At 41.0% G+C, this 13,476-nt stretch overlaps 1 protein-coding gene across 1 annotated transcript; it reads right to left on the reverse strand.

Moving 5' to 3' along the window:
• Positions 1-318: 318 nt before the first annotated feature.
• Positions 319-13,441, reverse strand: gins3 (GINS complex subunit 3). Its single transcript, XM_029757919.1, has 3 exons — positions 13,151-13,441; positions 5,313-5,546; positions 319-1,327 (listed from the first exon to the last, which is right to left on the reverse strand). Exons 1-3 carry the CDS (start codon positions 13,319-13,321, stop codon positions 1,097-1,099), a joined length of 636 nt encoding a protein of 211 aa, XP_029613779.1. The 5' UTR covers positions 13,322-13,441; the 3' UTR covers positions 319-1,096.
• Between the last annotated feature and the right edge of the window lie 35 nt (positions 13,442-13,476).

The raw sequence follows: 13,476 nt of genomic DNA on the forward strand, positions 1-13,476 counted from the left end.
ACAAACTCATAGAAGTAGTAGAGGAAAATGGACTACATCAAAATGGAGATGGCCTCAATGGCGCTGCCCGTGTGCTCAGATGACATAATGGGAGAGATAAGAATCCTTTATCATTCTCTATGGGCAGAGATCCAAGCTGCTCCTCTGTAGACTAACATTGTTACTAGTTGTGAAGTCGTAAATACCAATTGGATGCATTCATGTACTTTGAACTCGTTGAGAAACGCTGATTAGCTAATGGCCAACAAGCTGCGTCAACCATAAACTGAAAGTACAGCCATCATGCTTGGAAACAAATTCAAGTGTTCAAAACCCAAATGAATAGATTGCTTTTTATTAAAACATGTTTTTTGCATTTAACTACCAAAAATGCTGTTAGAGGTTAACGTGTGGAAGAAGCCTGAGCTCAGGGATGATAGTTGATGAACTGTAGATGGTTTTCAAACAGACTAAATAGATGTGTTGTAAATCAGTTCTGGCATATATTCATTAAGTTGTTGTAGTAGTGACATTTATGAAGAAAGGGTAGGTTACATTCATTATGCATGCAGAGCTACATAATATGGTAATACATTCCTGTTAATCCTTACAACCATTTAAAAGTTGTTTTGCCTTATCCCTGATGAAATGCATAGCCACATGCGGCGGCAAAATACTAACTCTGCTTTCAGAAAACCTTTCCTGTTTAACCCCACCATTTCTTTTACTTTAAGGATGACATCAAATTTAAAGACTAAGGTAGCATTCATTTTATTAAAATTCAAACCTACATTACATAAAGCAGATATTTCAAAAACTATTTACAAAGTCTCAAAAACATTGGTGTATAAACATCTCAAAATTTAGCACACAATTGATTACGCCATAACATAAAAACAAAACTCAACTGAGTTTCATGTGGGAATCAGTTTATCTTTTATGACACACACACCTCCACTACTCTCCTTCCAACTCAGTCATTTCTCTTCTGGCCTGTTGCTTTGAGTTCCAAATGGCACCATATTCCCTTTATAGTGCACTACTTTTGACCAGGGCCCAAGTAGTGCACTATATAGGGAATATGGTGCCATTTGGGATGCATCTTTGGAGATGCCCCTCAGGGCTGCAGATCAGTGATCTTCCTCTTGCGGTAGTTGAGCACCAGGCTAGAGGCAGTGATGGTTGATGCGCGGCCCCTCTCCCAGTTCTGGAAGCTGTTGAGGCCGCTCTGCCCTGCCCTGAACAGTGCCCTCTCCAGGTAATCCAAGCGCTCCACCAGGGCTGACGTGTCTTCGTTGTAGGCATTCTGTGAGGAATCCATGGTCCGGCGGAAACGACCAATGAATGTCTGGAAGTGAAGAGGTTAAGCCAATGATTTATACTGAACAAAAATAAAAGGCAACATACAAAATGTCAAAGATTTTACTGAGTTATAGTTCATATAAGGAAATCAGTCAATTGAAATAAATGAATTAGGCCCTAATCTATAGGATTTCACATGACTGGGCAGCGGCGCAGCTATGGGTGGGCATAGGCCCACCCACTTGGGAGCCAGGCTTCACCAATAAATGTGTTTTTCCCCCACAAAAAGGCTTTATTAGACAGAAATACTACTCAGCACCCTGACTCCCCTCCCCTCAGACGAAGAAGCCGGATGTTGAGGTCCTGGGCTTGAGTGGTTACAAGTGGTCTGCGGTTGTAAAGCCAGTTGGACGTACTGCCAAATTCTCTAAAACGACGGAGGTGGCTTATGGTAGAGAAATCAACATTGAATTCTCTGGCAACAGATCTGGTGGACATTCCTGACAATTGTACACCGCCTCAAAAGTTGAGAGATCTGTGGCATTTTAGATTGGCCTGTTACTGTCCACAGCACAAGGTGCACCTGTGTAATGATCAGGCTGTTTAATCAGCTTCTTGATATGCCACACCTGTCAGGTGGATGGATTATCTTGACAAAGGATAAAATGCTATCTAACGGGGATGTAAACAAATTTGTGCACAAAAGTTGAGAGAAATAAGCTTTTTGTGCATATGGAACATTTCTGGGATCTTTTATTTCAGCTCACGAAACACTTTACATAGTTGGTTTCTATATTTTTGTTCAGTGTACACTACCATTCAAAAGTTTGGGGTCACTTAGAAATGTCCTTGTTTTTGAAAGAAAAGCAATTTTTTTGTCCATTAAAATAGCATAAAATTGACCAGAAACACAGTGTAGACATTGTTAATGTTGTAAATTATTATTGTAGCTGGAAACTGATTTCTTATGGAATATCTACAAAGGCGTACAAAGACCCATTATCAGCAACCATCACTGTGTTGAAATGGCACGTTGTGTTAGCTAATCCAAGTTTACCATTTTAAAAAGGCTAAGTTGATCATTAGAAAACCCTTTGCAATTATGTTAGCACAACTGAAAATGTTCTGATTTAAAAGAAGCAATAAAAACTGGCCTTCTTTAAACTAGTTGAGTATCTGGAGCATCAGCATTTGTGTGTTCGATTACAGGCTCAAAAAGGCAAGAAACAAAGACCTTTCTTCTGAAACTTGTCAGTCTATTCTTGTTCTGAGAAATGAAGGCTATTCCATGCGAGAAATTGCCAAGAAACTGAAGATCTCGTACAACACTATGTACTACTCCCTTCACAGAACAGCGCAAACTGGCCCTAACCAGAATAGAAAGAGTGGGAGGTCACGGTGCACAACTGAGCAAGAGGACAAGTACATTAGTGTCTAGTTTGAGAAACAGACACCTCACAAGTCCTCAACTGGCTCCAGATACTCAACTAGTCTAAAGAAGGACAGTTTTATTGCTTCTTTAAATCAAAACAGTTTTCAGCTGTGCTAACACAATTGCAAAAGGGATTTCTACTGATCAATTACCCCTTTAAAATGATAAACTTGGATTAGCTAACACAACATGCCATTGGAACACAGGAGTGATGGTTGCTGATAATGGGCCTATGTAGACATTCCATCAAAATAGTAATTTACGACAGTAACAATGTCTACACTGTATTTCTGATCAATTTGATGCCATTTTAAAATATACATTTTTTTTGGCTTTTCTTTCAAAAACAAGGACATTTCTAAGTGACTCAACTTTTGAACGGTGGTAGTCAGTCAGACAGAGACAGACAGACAAACAGAGACAGACAAACAGAGACAGACAAACAGAGACAGACAAAAAGAGACAGACAAAAAGAGACAGACAAACTAGTTGACTGATAGGGGGAGCTGTGTTGAAGCAGTGACTCCATCTTGGCACTCACCCTCTATTGTAAAAAAAAAAGAAAAAAAGAAATACAGCTACAGAATTGCATTTATCAATATCTGTATTCGTTTTTGCCACATCTATTCTATTAGACACCTTAAAGCTGCAATATGTAACTTTTTGGACACCTGGACCAAATTCACAGAAATATAACTTATTGATCTGTCATTGAAAGTCTAAGACTCGTTAGATCTGTTCTATTTGCGACATTTCTATGCTTCCCGTTCTTACGTTGAAAATACAATAGTTTTGGTTAATGAAAAGACATTTAACAGTGGTTTAGATGGTACAATGGTTCTCTATACTTGTTTTGTCAAACTAAAATTGGGCAAACTGTTAGAATTTTAGCAACCAGGAAATAGCGACGCGATTTAAAAAAAATGTTACCTTTATTTTTTTGTACTTTTTACACCTTTTTCGTGATATCCAAATTGGTAGTTACAGTCTTGCCCCATCACTGCAAGTCCCGTACAGACTCGGGAGAGGCAAAGGTCGCGAGCCATGCTTCCTTCAAAATACGACCCTGCCAAGCCGCACTGCTTCTTGACAAATTGCTCGCTTAATCCGGAAGCCAGCCACACCAATGTGTCGGAAGAAACACCGTACAACTGCCGACCGAAGTCAGCGTGCATGCGCACGGCCCGCCACAAGCAGTCACTAGAGCACAATGGGACAAGGACATCCCGGCCAGTCAAACCCTCTGTAGTGATGTCTCTAGCACTGCAGTGCCTTTGACCGCTGCGCCAATCGGGAGACTATTGCACATTTAAATGCATACTTTAAAAATTATATTATGAGCTAAAAATAAACACACATATAAAAATGTTAGTCTCCCTACTACAAAAATGTAAATACATGTCATTCTGTCCTTGAAACAATTAATTGAAATACTGTAGAATTCCATTGATTCCTATGGGAGGACAGCTCCTACTGGAATGTGCCAATATGGCTGACTGGTGTCTTCAAAGCCTCTGAATGGCCAATACATACCATTAGCAATCCAGGGTTTACAAACATCATTGGGTTAAGCCATGAGAATATAATAATGTTTCACATCAACACAACCAACGAGAAATACACACAACCATACCTAGAGCTCAAGAAAATACAAGAGGTGAATAAAGAGGGAGGTTAATATAAATACCACCAAAGAAAAATACACACAACCCGTATACATACATATAGAAGAGGTGAATAAAAACATTTTATGAAACTCAGTCATCCTTCGTGGATGCAGAGAGACTACTACTAATCCTGTTGGATTCACTTGAAGTCATTGTTTTTCAAAAGATGACTGATGTGATTTGTCAGTCTGCCCAGCAACAAAACAACACTACGCAGCCTTAGTCAATGATGACAATTCGATCACATGGCACCACCTAGTGGCTGACTATTCCCATAACACTGAATGGGTTTGTCAGCTTGTCCAACCATTTGACCTGGGTGGTGACTCACTCACAAACGTTCTACTGATATCATACAACTAAAAGGGTACAAATAGATAAAGATCAGTGAGAAATAATTTGGCTATGGTAGTAGCACCAATGAGGCAGGAGCTATGCTTAGAAGAGAGTTGGGTTTCTGCACAGGGCCAGGCCAGTATGTTTAAAATTGTAGAGCCTTCAAAAACCTTTTCCCCAGAATTGGTTTGCACAATTCTCTATACGCTTCTCCCTTATATGAAATCAATGATGACGGTAAAAGAGTGATAGTACGATATCACCCCATGATTGATATTAAAGGAAAACTCCATTCAAAATCGATATTTTGGTATTTGAAAAACGCATCATACTGTGACACTTTCTGTATTTTGAAAGTTCTATATATTGAAAACTTGATTGCTGACATGCCAAACATTTTGGGACTGAATCAACAGCAGACTAATAAAACAATGAAGGTTAGTTGGGATATGCACAGTTTCTGGGGGAGAGTCAAAGGAAAGTTTCCGCTAGCAGCCAAAGTTAATAACACCTGAACTGCCGGCAAGGGGGGGGTAGTGGAGTGAGCAGTGAGATAGTGATATCAGAGGGTATAAATGTTTGTGTGCTGTACTCACCTGAAGTACTGCCTGGGCAATCTCCGGATTCTCAGGGCTGTCAAAGTGCAGCAACTGGGAGCCGAGGCCATAGTAATAGGGTCCCATCTTGTGCAGGTCTACTACAGTGGGGTCTGCGTTGAACACAGTCCTCCAGCCCTCTTTGTAGACCTTAGGCAGCTCCACTGAGACAACACGCCTCTTCCTCTCATACAAACCCTTTGCCAGGAACAGGGGCATCTCCATCTTCGTACCCTGGAAAACCGGAGAAAAATATTATTTCGGTGATGGATCAAAAATAACATAGCTAGCTAGATATATACCCTTATTTAGGCACACCCATCAAGTACCGGGCCGGACCCACTTTGCCTCCAGAACAGACTGAATTCTTTGGGGCATGGACACATTGCTCAATTGGTATCAAGAGACCTAACGTGTGCCAGGAAAACAGTCCCCACACCATTACACCACCGCCACCAGCCTGTACCGTTGACACCAGGCAGGATGGGGCCATGGAGTCATGCTGCTTACGCTCAAAGTCGCTCAGGTCATTGGTTCTCTAACCTCTTCTCGGGCACCCTGAGACATTTCACAATTTTGTAGTAACCCTCAACTAGCTCACCTGATTCACATAGTCAAGGGATTGATCAAGGGATTGCTCATTAGTTGACAAGTTGAAACAGGTGTGCTAGCTCTGGAACAGATTAAATGTCTGGGCGTCCCCGAGGAGTGGTTTGAGAACCACTGGATTAGGTCACTCTTTGTGCCCATTCTAACATTCAATCGAACAGTAACTGAACTGCATCGGTGCCTGTCTGCCTGATTTATATAGCAAGCCACAGCCACATGACTCACTGTCTGTAGGAGCGAACCATTTGGTGTACCTAATAAACTGGCCTCAGCGTATACTGTCACAAACATCTCCCCAACATGCATTTCAGTTTGGCCACGCACAAGGCTCATGACTTTAACATTATATGGGTCTATAGCTACACAATTTGTGGGCGCTTATATTTGTCTCCTATTAATAATGAGAAATATAGCTGCAAGCAGCAATGCAGGGGTTCAAGCTGTGGGCCCACTGTGAGACCATTAGGAAAAAAAATTTGACACGTCACCCTAGAATTAGCTACTTCTGTAGTCTTTACCACGCTTGCCAAATACCAGAACATTCTTTTTTTGCTTTTGATACATTTTTGGACCATTTCTAATGATGCTAACTACTTTAAAACATCTTCTCCAGAACTGCTGGATCGCTCGCACCAAATTTGCTATATCGCGGCTATGGATGCACGTCTTCAAAAACGCAATATTTTCCTAAACTCTTGCTCAAACAACAAGGCCACTACAAGCCAATGATATTGCATGAAATGTTTTCCTGTAAAACAGCTCCACCATACTTTACAACTTAGCTAGACTCATATCCCTGACAGGGTTTCCATTAGCTGGCAATTGCCGGCTTTTGTCAGAAAAAATAAAAAGCTGATAAATAAAAAATTAATCCTGTTACCGGCCAAAATGACTGGGATAAAAAAAATCCCATTGTAAAGTAATGCTTTTTATTTGTTGACGGAAATACATTTGACCATCACGATTATAGGCCTATAGGTTTATTTGCATAATTTTGTGGAATTAAATTGGCCTGTGTGTATTTGTTAGTCATCGTGTATCTTATTCATCCAACACAACTATCACACACACGCACAAAAAGCCTATTTTGAGCTGGATTTCTCCTGCAACACCTCAGCTGGTTGCTGCTGGAGTAGTTATGAGGCATGGCTTACCTTGCTTCAAAGTAGTCTATAGGCAATATCCGTTTACAATTTATCCAACCATTTCTACCATTCTGAGTGCCAGTTATGATTTTCATATGCATATTTTGTTGAATGGTTTTCATTTCAATAATAAAGCTGTAGTTTAAGTAATCATTTTCACATGGTTAATCATAAAAATAGTAATTAAAATGGGCTATGAGTTCCATGTGCTCATTTCTTTAGCCACCAATGGATCATGGTGTATCAATGTGTCTATATGGCAGGGGCTGGTGATATGTTTAAGTCAGCTAAGACTTTAAAAGTGATCATTTTATTTCCGATTTTTATGATTAACCACATGACAATGATTTTGAGAAACTAAAACGTTATTATCATCATCATCATCAGCTAGGCCCATTGCCACACGCGCTGCCCAAATTGTGGAGCTTCTCAAATAGGCATGGGCCCACGAGCTTGTGATTTGAAACAATCCACAGCATAACAAAAAAAAAAGAAGCTAATGATCATTGATTCCTCTGTGGCTAAGTCATGCTTTCTGGTGAATTATTTTATTTGTTTCTGTACAGACAGGAGTAATGATATAATTTTGCCAAATTTATTTCCATTTACTTCCCCATTTGACCCACCGCTATACCATTTGTTCGCTACTAGAACCCCTAATAAAAAAGGACATTACATGTTTTGTTTAAAGGGCGAATTGGCTCTGGAAGGCAAAAACTCCATCTAAACATGAATCGATTCTCAATTTCGGTCCAGTTCTAGAAACGTAAATTCCTCTACATACACACACACCAAAACAATTTTACAAAACGCTAAATACTGCACACTGTTTAAAGAGCTGCAGCAGACAGTATATTTCAGTGACAAGTTTGTGGCATCTGTCTTCCGTTTACACACAGGTGTTCAGAGACGGAGATAGCTAATTAGCACAGGTATTCCACTTGGTCTTCGGTCTGTCTTCAGTAAACAAGCGCTGTAACATGGAAATATGGCTGTGTGGGAACCCTAATCCTAAAAAAGTGTATAAATGTAACCCTTTGTTTTTTTTTATAATTATTTCTCACCGATATGAAAGGTCCTTATGCTTCCAAAACTGTGCCACAAGCGATGCGTGCTAATGTTTAGACCGAGCGTCGCGGCAAAGATGTTTATAACTATCTGTGGTCGCGGCTCTTAACAAAACTCCCTCCTTCATAACACCACGGCCACCCCACTCATTAGGCAGATCGATCAGGGCTGCATTTTCTGCGCTAAACTGACCAATACGTACCTCCAACACAAAACCTCCCAGAATTCTGCCCAAAAACAATGACAATTTCTCTCAACCAGTGGCTCCCGAGTGGCGCAGCGGTCTAAGGCACTGCATATCAGTACTAGAGGCATCACTACAGACCGTGGTTCGAGTCCAGACTGTATCACAACCGGCCATGATTGGGAATCCCAATTGCCCAGCATCATCCGGGAGCATCATCCGGGTTAGGATTTGGCTGGGGTAGGCCGTCATTGTAAATAAGAATTTTTTTTAACTGACTTGCCTATTTAAATATAAGGTTAAATAAAAAGTTTAGGTGAGGGCTGATGCTGCCCTGTGATAAGCAGTTCACACTTTGTCTAAGGTAGGGGCGCAAAATATTTTGCTTGTCCATTCCCAGCGCTCCTCTTCAGGGTGGTGTTCGAGAGACGCATTGCTGCGGCGCTCCACCACATAAAAAAAAATCATATAGCAGACATGGTACAGTGGTTCCTCCTTTAAAAGTTGCATCATACTGCGGCACACCCTGTGTGCTGCTGCAGCATTCTGTGGCACGTCATTTAATTCTCTGTTTGACCACCAGAGGGCATTTCAGCTAGTATTCCATATTGGCATAGCAGAGAATTTAAAACTTTAAAAAAAAAAAACATAGTATATGGGATTGATTTTAAGACATTTGGCTTAATATCATTGGGTTTCCATTCAGAGAAAAATTGTCAGTTTGTAAATTCAGACCATTTCGCTCTGAGCGCGACCTGGACGTTCGGGCCAAGGAGTAGGTTGATTTGAGCGTTCTGGCCTTATAAACGGCAGTCAAGCACCCAAGCTAACGTTGGCTAGCTACTTCCAGACACAAATGAGACCACTGACCATTTTACTCACCCTAGCAGAGCTCCGTTTCGTGTTAACCAGAGCGTTGGTGCCTGTAAATGTGCAGCTGGAAACAATTTCGCAATGTGTATATTTAGATTTGTCTCAAGTCGGGTGTTACCGGTGTGAAATGGCTAGCTAGTTAGCGGGTGCGCGCTAATATTGTTTCAATCGGTGACGTCACTCACTCTGAGACCTTGAAGTAGTTGTTCCCCTTGCTCTGCATGGGCCGTGGCTTTTGTGGAGCGATGGGTCACGATGCTTCGAGGGTGGCTGTTGTCTGTGTGTGCGCAGAGGGTCCCTGGTTCGAGCCCAGGTAGTGACGAGGAGAGGGACGGAAGCAAAACTGTTACACGGGCACCATTTTAAGTCTGGAGAATCTCCTCATTGTAATTATGCAAGTCTGGGCAGCGAGCCCGTTTGTCATCGATCGCTAGGCCAGAAGTTTTTATTTTTTCCATTACGCTACACAGACATAAGCACAGTTGACACCAGAGGTTTACATTCTACACAAGTAGTGTTTTCCCCCAGTTTCGTCTCACGTTAGAACAACTTACATCTGGTTCCACCGTAATGTTTTGTCAGCCATCTTTGTTGAAGGATGCCACAAGGCAAGGGTGGCTTGCGTCAAAATTCGTCATTGGAACCACTCGATATGATTGGTCATATAAAAACCTTGGGACCCAAATGCACAATGAGTGCTCTAACTCCCCCTTGTGGTGGTCTGGAGCAATGAAGCTGTGACGCTGGGTACCTCTAAGTCCCGCAGTGCACGCTCACAACTTCTAAAGGAGGAACCACTGTAGAAAGAGTATTTGGCCTTTTCTGTAGCCTACAGGCTGGAGATATTACATTGTCATATATTTTGAGAAGGACACTTTTTACACCATGCAGGTTTCTCAGATGAAAAATAGCCTAACCTAAATGGCGTTCAACCAAAATAAAAATGCACTGGCATGTGAACAAACATATCCTAAAAACAGGACAGGTCAAAGTAAAAGGGACAATTTGGAATGGACAATCACAACTGTTGTCCAGGAGTTTTACTCCATTGTCATTAGTGGTTTCAAGTTTGTATCTGTCCATTTTTGACAAATAAAATACTTTGTATTTCCCGCTGTTGTAAACACATTACAAATAGGCTCGCGATAACTCCTGATAAAGTTGGGTAGCTGATATTCATAGCTTAAATAAGCAAATTGATTAGTCCCAGGAATCAGGACTAATAAAGCCAATGCATTGGCCTGTTATACAAATGGTGGGCATTCATAAAATTACATTGCTGGCTACACCCCAGTGGGCTCCAGTCGATGTCTTTTGGCCATTTTTTGGTCCTGTACGGATGTCTTTTTTTGTGTTTTCCAAATGGTAGACATACCACAGATGGGCATTTATAAAATAACATTTTAGGCAACACTGTAGGCACAGGCCTCAGTAAGCACAGATGTTGTTTTTTTTTGTGCAGTCCAGACCGGCCTTGATTTCACACATCCACAGACATTGTTTAAGGTGCAGTTCAGACCAAATCTGAACCAATCTACGCAGTGGCGAGCAGTCATTGTTTTTTTTGGGGGGGGGGGGTTCCTTTTTTGCATGCTATTTTGGCATTTATACGTGTCACATATCAGTTTGCAAACAATGCAAAAATATATATCATTTAGTTGAAAAAGACAAAAACATGGTCTCTTGTTTTCTTGAGGAAGGCAGCTCAAAAATCCAGGTGTTTAAGCCTAGCTCAGTGCTTTCTGTGGTGGTGGGGCAAGCCAGGAGAAAATACGGAGTGTTGCGCTGTGATCGGGCTCAGTGTTCTGTCACTCATGGGGACACCACGTCACCGCCAAGTCTAAGGGTAGAGCTAGAAAATTATAGCCCCTTGGTTTCTGCCATAGAGTTCCATTAGAAGTGCCCAACCAAGAAGGCTCAAGGTTATTGGCCACAGATAAAATGACGTCAAATCATGTTACGTGTACAGTAGCTTTGATTGGACTGATCATGTCAACATCATACTTTCAAAATCTTAGCTAGCAGTCATCATGAATCAAGTAGACAATCTACTGACAAATCCTTTTTAATCCTTGTTGCATGAAGAAAAATAATGAAAATAAATAGATAAAACGTATCGGTGCTCATCGGCCATAAACATTCCACAAGTTACACATGGAAATCACATTACACAAGGAAATCTCAAATTCAACAATGAGTGGTTTGGAAGGATTCAGTGTGGCTAACTAAGTATTGCAAAGCAATGTTATTCTGTGGAGTGGCTGTGTGGTCCAAAGTCTATTATTTTAAACTAGGAAAAGAGACCCTTAATCTTAAACATTCAACATTGGCCATGCTGTCAATGAAGCATGATTTGTGCTGTGCTCAAAACAACTAACTTCGAACTGGAAAATCTGGCTTTAGTGAGTTTAAGACAACTGGAAACTCAGGAAAAACGAGCTACGACTGGGAAAATACGTTTTGAACTTTCATCCAACTTGGAATTGTAAATTCGAAACTCGGGCCTCTTTCTAGAGCTACGACCTGAAGATCACTGACGTCATCATGATTCAACCTTTTTTTCCCCCCTCTCAGAGTTCCCAGTTGTCTTGAAAGCACTATAAATTCAGAGAATTACAGACTTTGATGACAAAATTTGCCCACGAAGGACTACTGCACCACCTTCCAGTTCAAGTGACCTGAACAAGGTGAGTCCAAAATTGTCTTGTATGCTGTTGCATAAATTATGTAGTATGCCAGGGAGATATGTATACTGTAGCTATGAAAGTAATACTAAGTGTATGCACGGAGAAAAGAAATGACTAAAATGTAAATGTGTGTTGGAAGCTGTTAGTAGCCCATGTGCCTCACCCTAATAATTTGGGTTATTTTCACATCTTAAATTTTGCCTACTGTTCTGACTTGGTGGTGCACATGTAGCCTATAACCTGTTTGAGAAATAATGATTGAATATTGTAAGAGCTTTCATTGTCTGGTTATATGCCTCATTTATCCTACGGTTCTGACTTGGTGTTCAGGGAGAACACTTTATGAACGGCCCATTTTCTGAATTCTGTCGCTGTACATTTCAAAAGTGCTAAAGAAATAGTTATATTGACTGAGTCCGTCCAAGCTTGCTCATTAATGTCTTAATCGAAATTCCGGATTGCCTCATATCCTCTCGTCGTCCCCTTATGCCATAGTTTGTACATCTAAATTGTCTGTAGAAACCACATTTGTTTAAGCAATTCAGCCATATCAGCAGTTTTTTTTAAAAGGCAGTAAATGAGGCTGAATGTACTGTTCCGCTGCCAGACAAGGCTCCGCTGATAGCCAGGTTTAGCAGTGGTAAGAAGTTAGGACTGCTGTTGGGACAGCTTTATGTAGGCACCGTTTGTCACCGTTATAGTGCAATTAATGTATTGTTTAGTGTTTGTTGTACAGTGGCTTTGCTAGCATGCATCTCCCACTTTTTTTTTTGCCCCACCAAGATTTACATGCTAAAATCACCAGTGCACGTCTATGTTTGGTTCAGATTTAGTCGGGTATGGACGAGCCTTTTTGGCCCAAACATAAAGGTCTATAAATTACTAATTTGTAACTTTCATTCAGAACCTAAAATTAACCTTATTTCAACGTCCGGAAAAGACGCCTTTTCAACATCCTGGAAATATGCATTTTAAACATTAAATACCTTTCTTGCTTTCATTCAGCAACAAAATTGAAGTTAACTTCAACGCCTAGAAAATATGTATTTTTCATTTTGCTTTCCTCCAGTGACTTGTGTAATGGAACAGGGCCATGATCAAGGGCTAGTGAACGAGGTGACTGAATGACCAGCAGGAATTCCAAGTGGATAACTAAAACGATAACTAGTTAGCTAGCTAACATCCACAGGTGATGAGATGAATGGCTACACAGTAACATTATCGGATGGATTTTTTTAGCTAACTCTACATTGTTTCACATGTTCGACTGACCTCTTGAATGTCTCGGGAGTCACTCGATTTCTCCAGGAATCCAAGTCGGGGAAATGTGCATTCTGTCCGACTAGGTAGCCTCTCGTGAGAAAGCAAAATGTCATCAAGAGATAAGAAATTCTCTTCCATCCCCACTCCGGGAGGCACGGGAAAGTACGAATGCGTTTCCATTAAAAACTCACAGTAGTTCAAAAGTAGATATCCGCCAAGTTATTAGCGAGCTAGCTAACTTCTGCTGTGTGGGACTGTTTACACTTCGCTTCCCTGGTTTGGCGCGAAACTTCGAAATGACCCGACATGCGCAACAGGCCGCTTTAGAGTCAGGC

Source organism: Salmo trutta, chromosome 7 (assembly GCF_901001165.1).
Source record: "Salmo trutta chromosome 7, fSalTru1.1, whole genome shotgun sequence".
NCBI lineage: Eukaryota > Metazoa > Chordata > Actinopteri > Salmoniformes > Salmonidae > Salmo > Salmo trutta.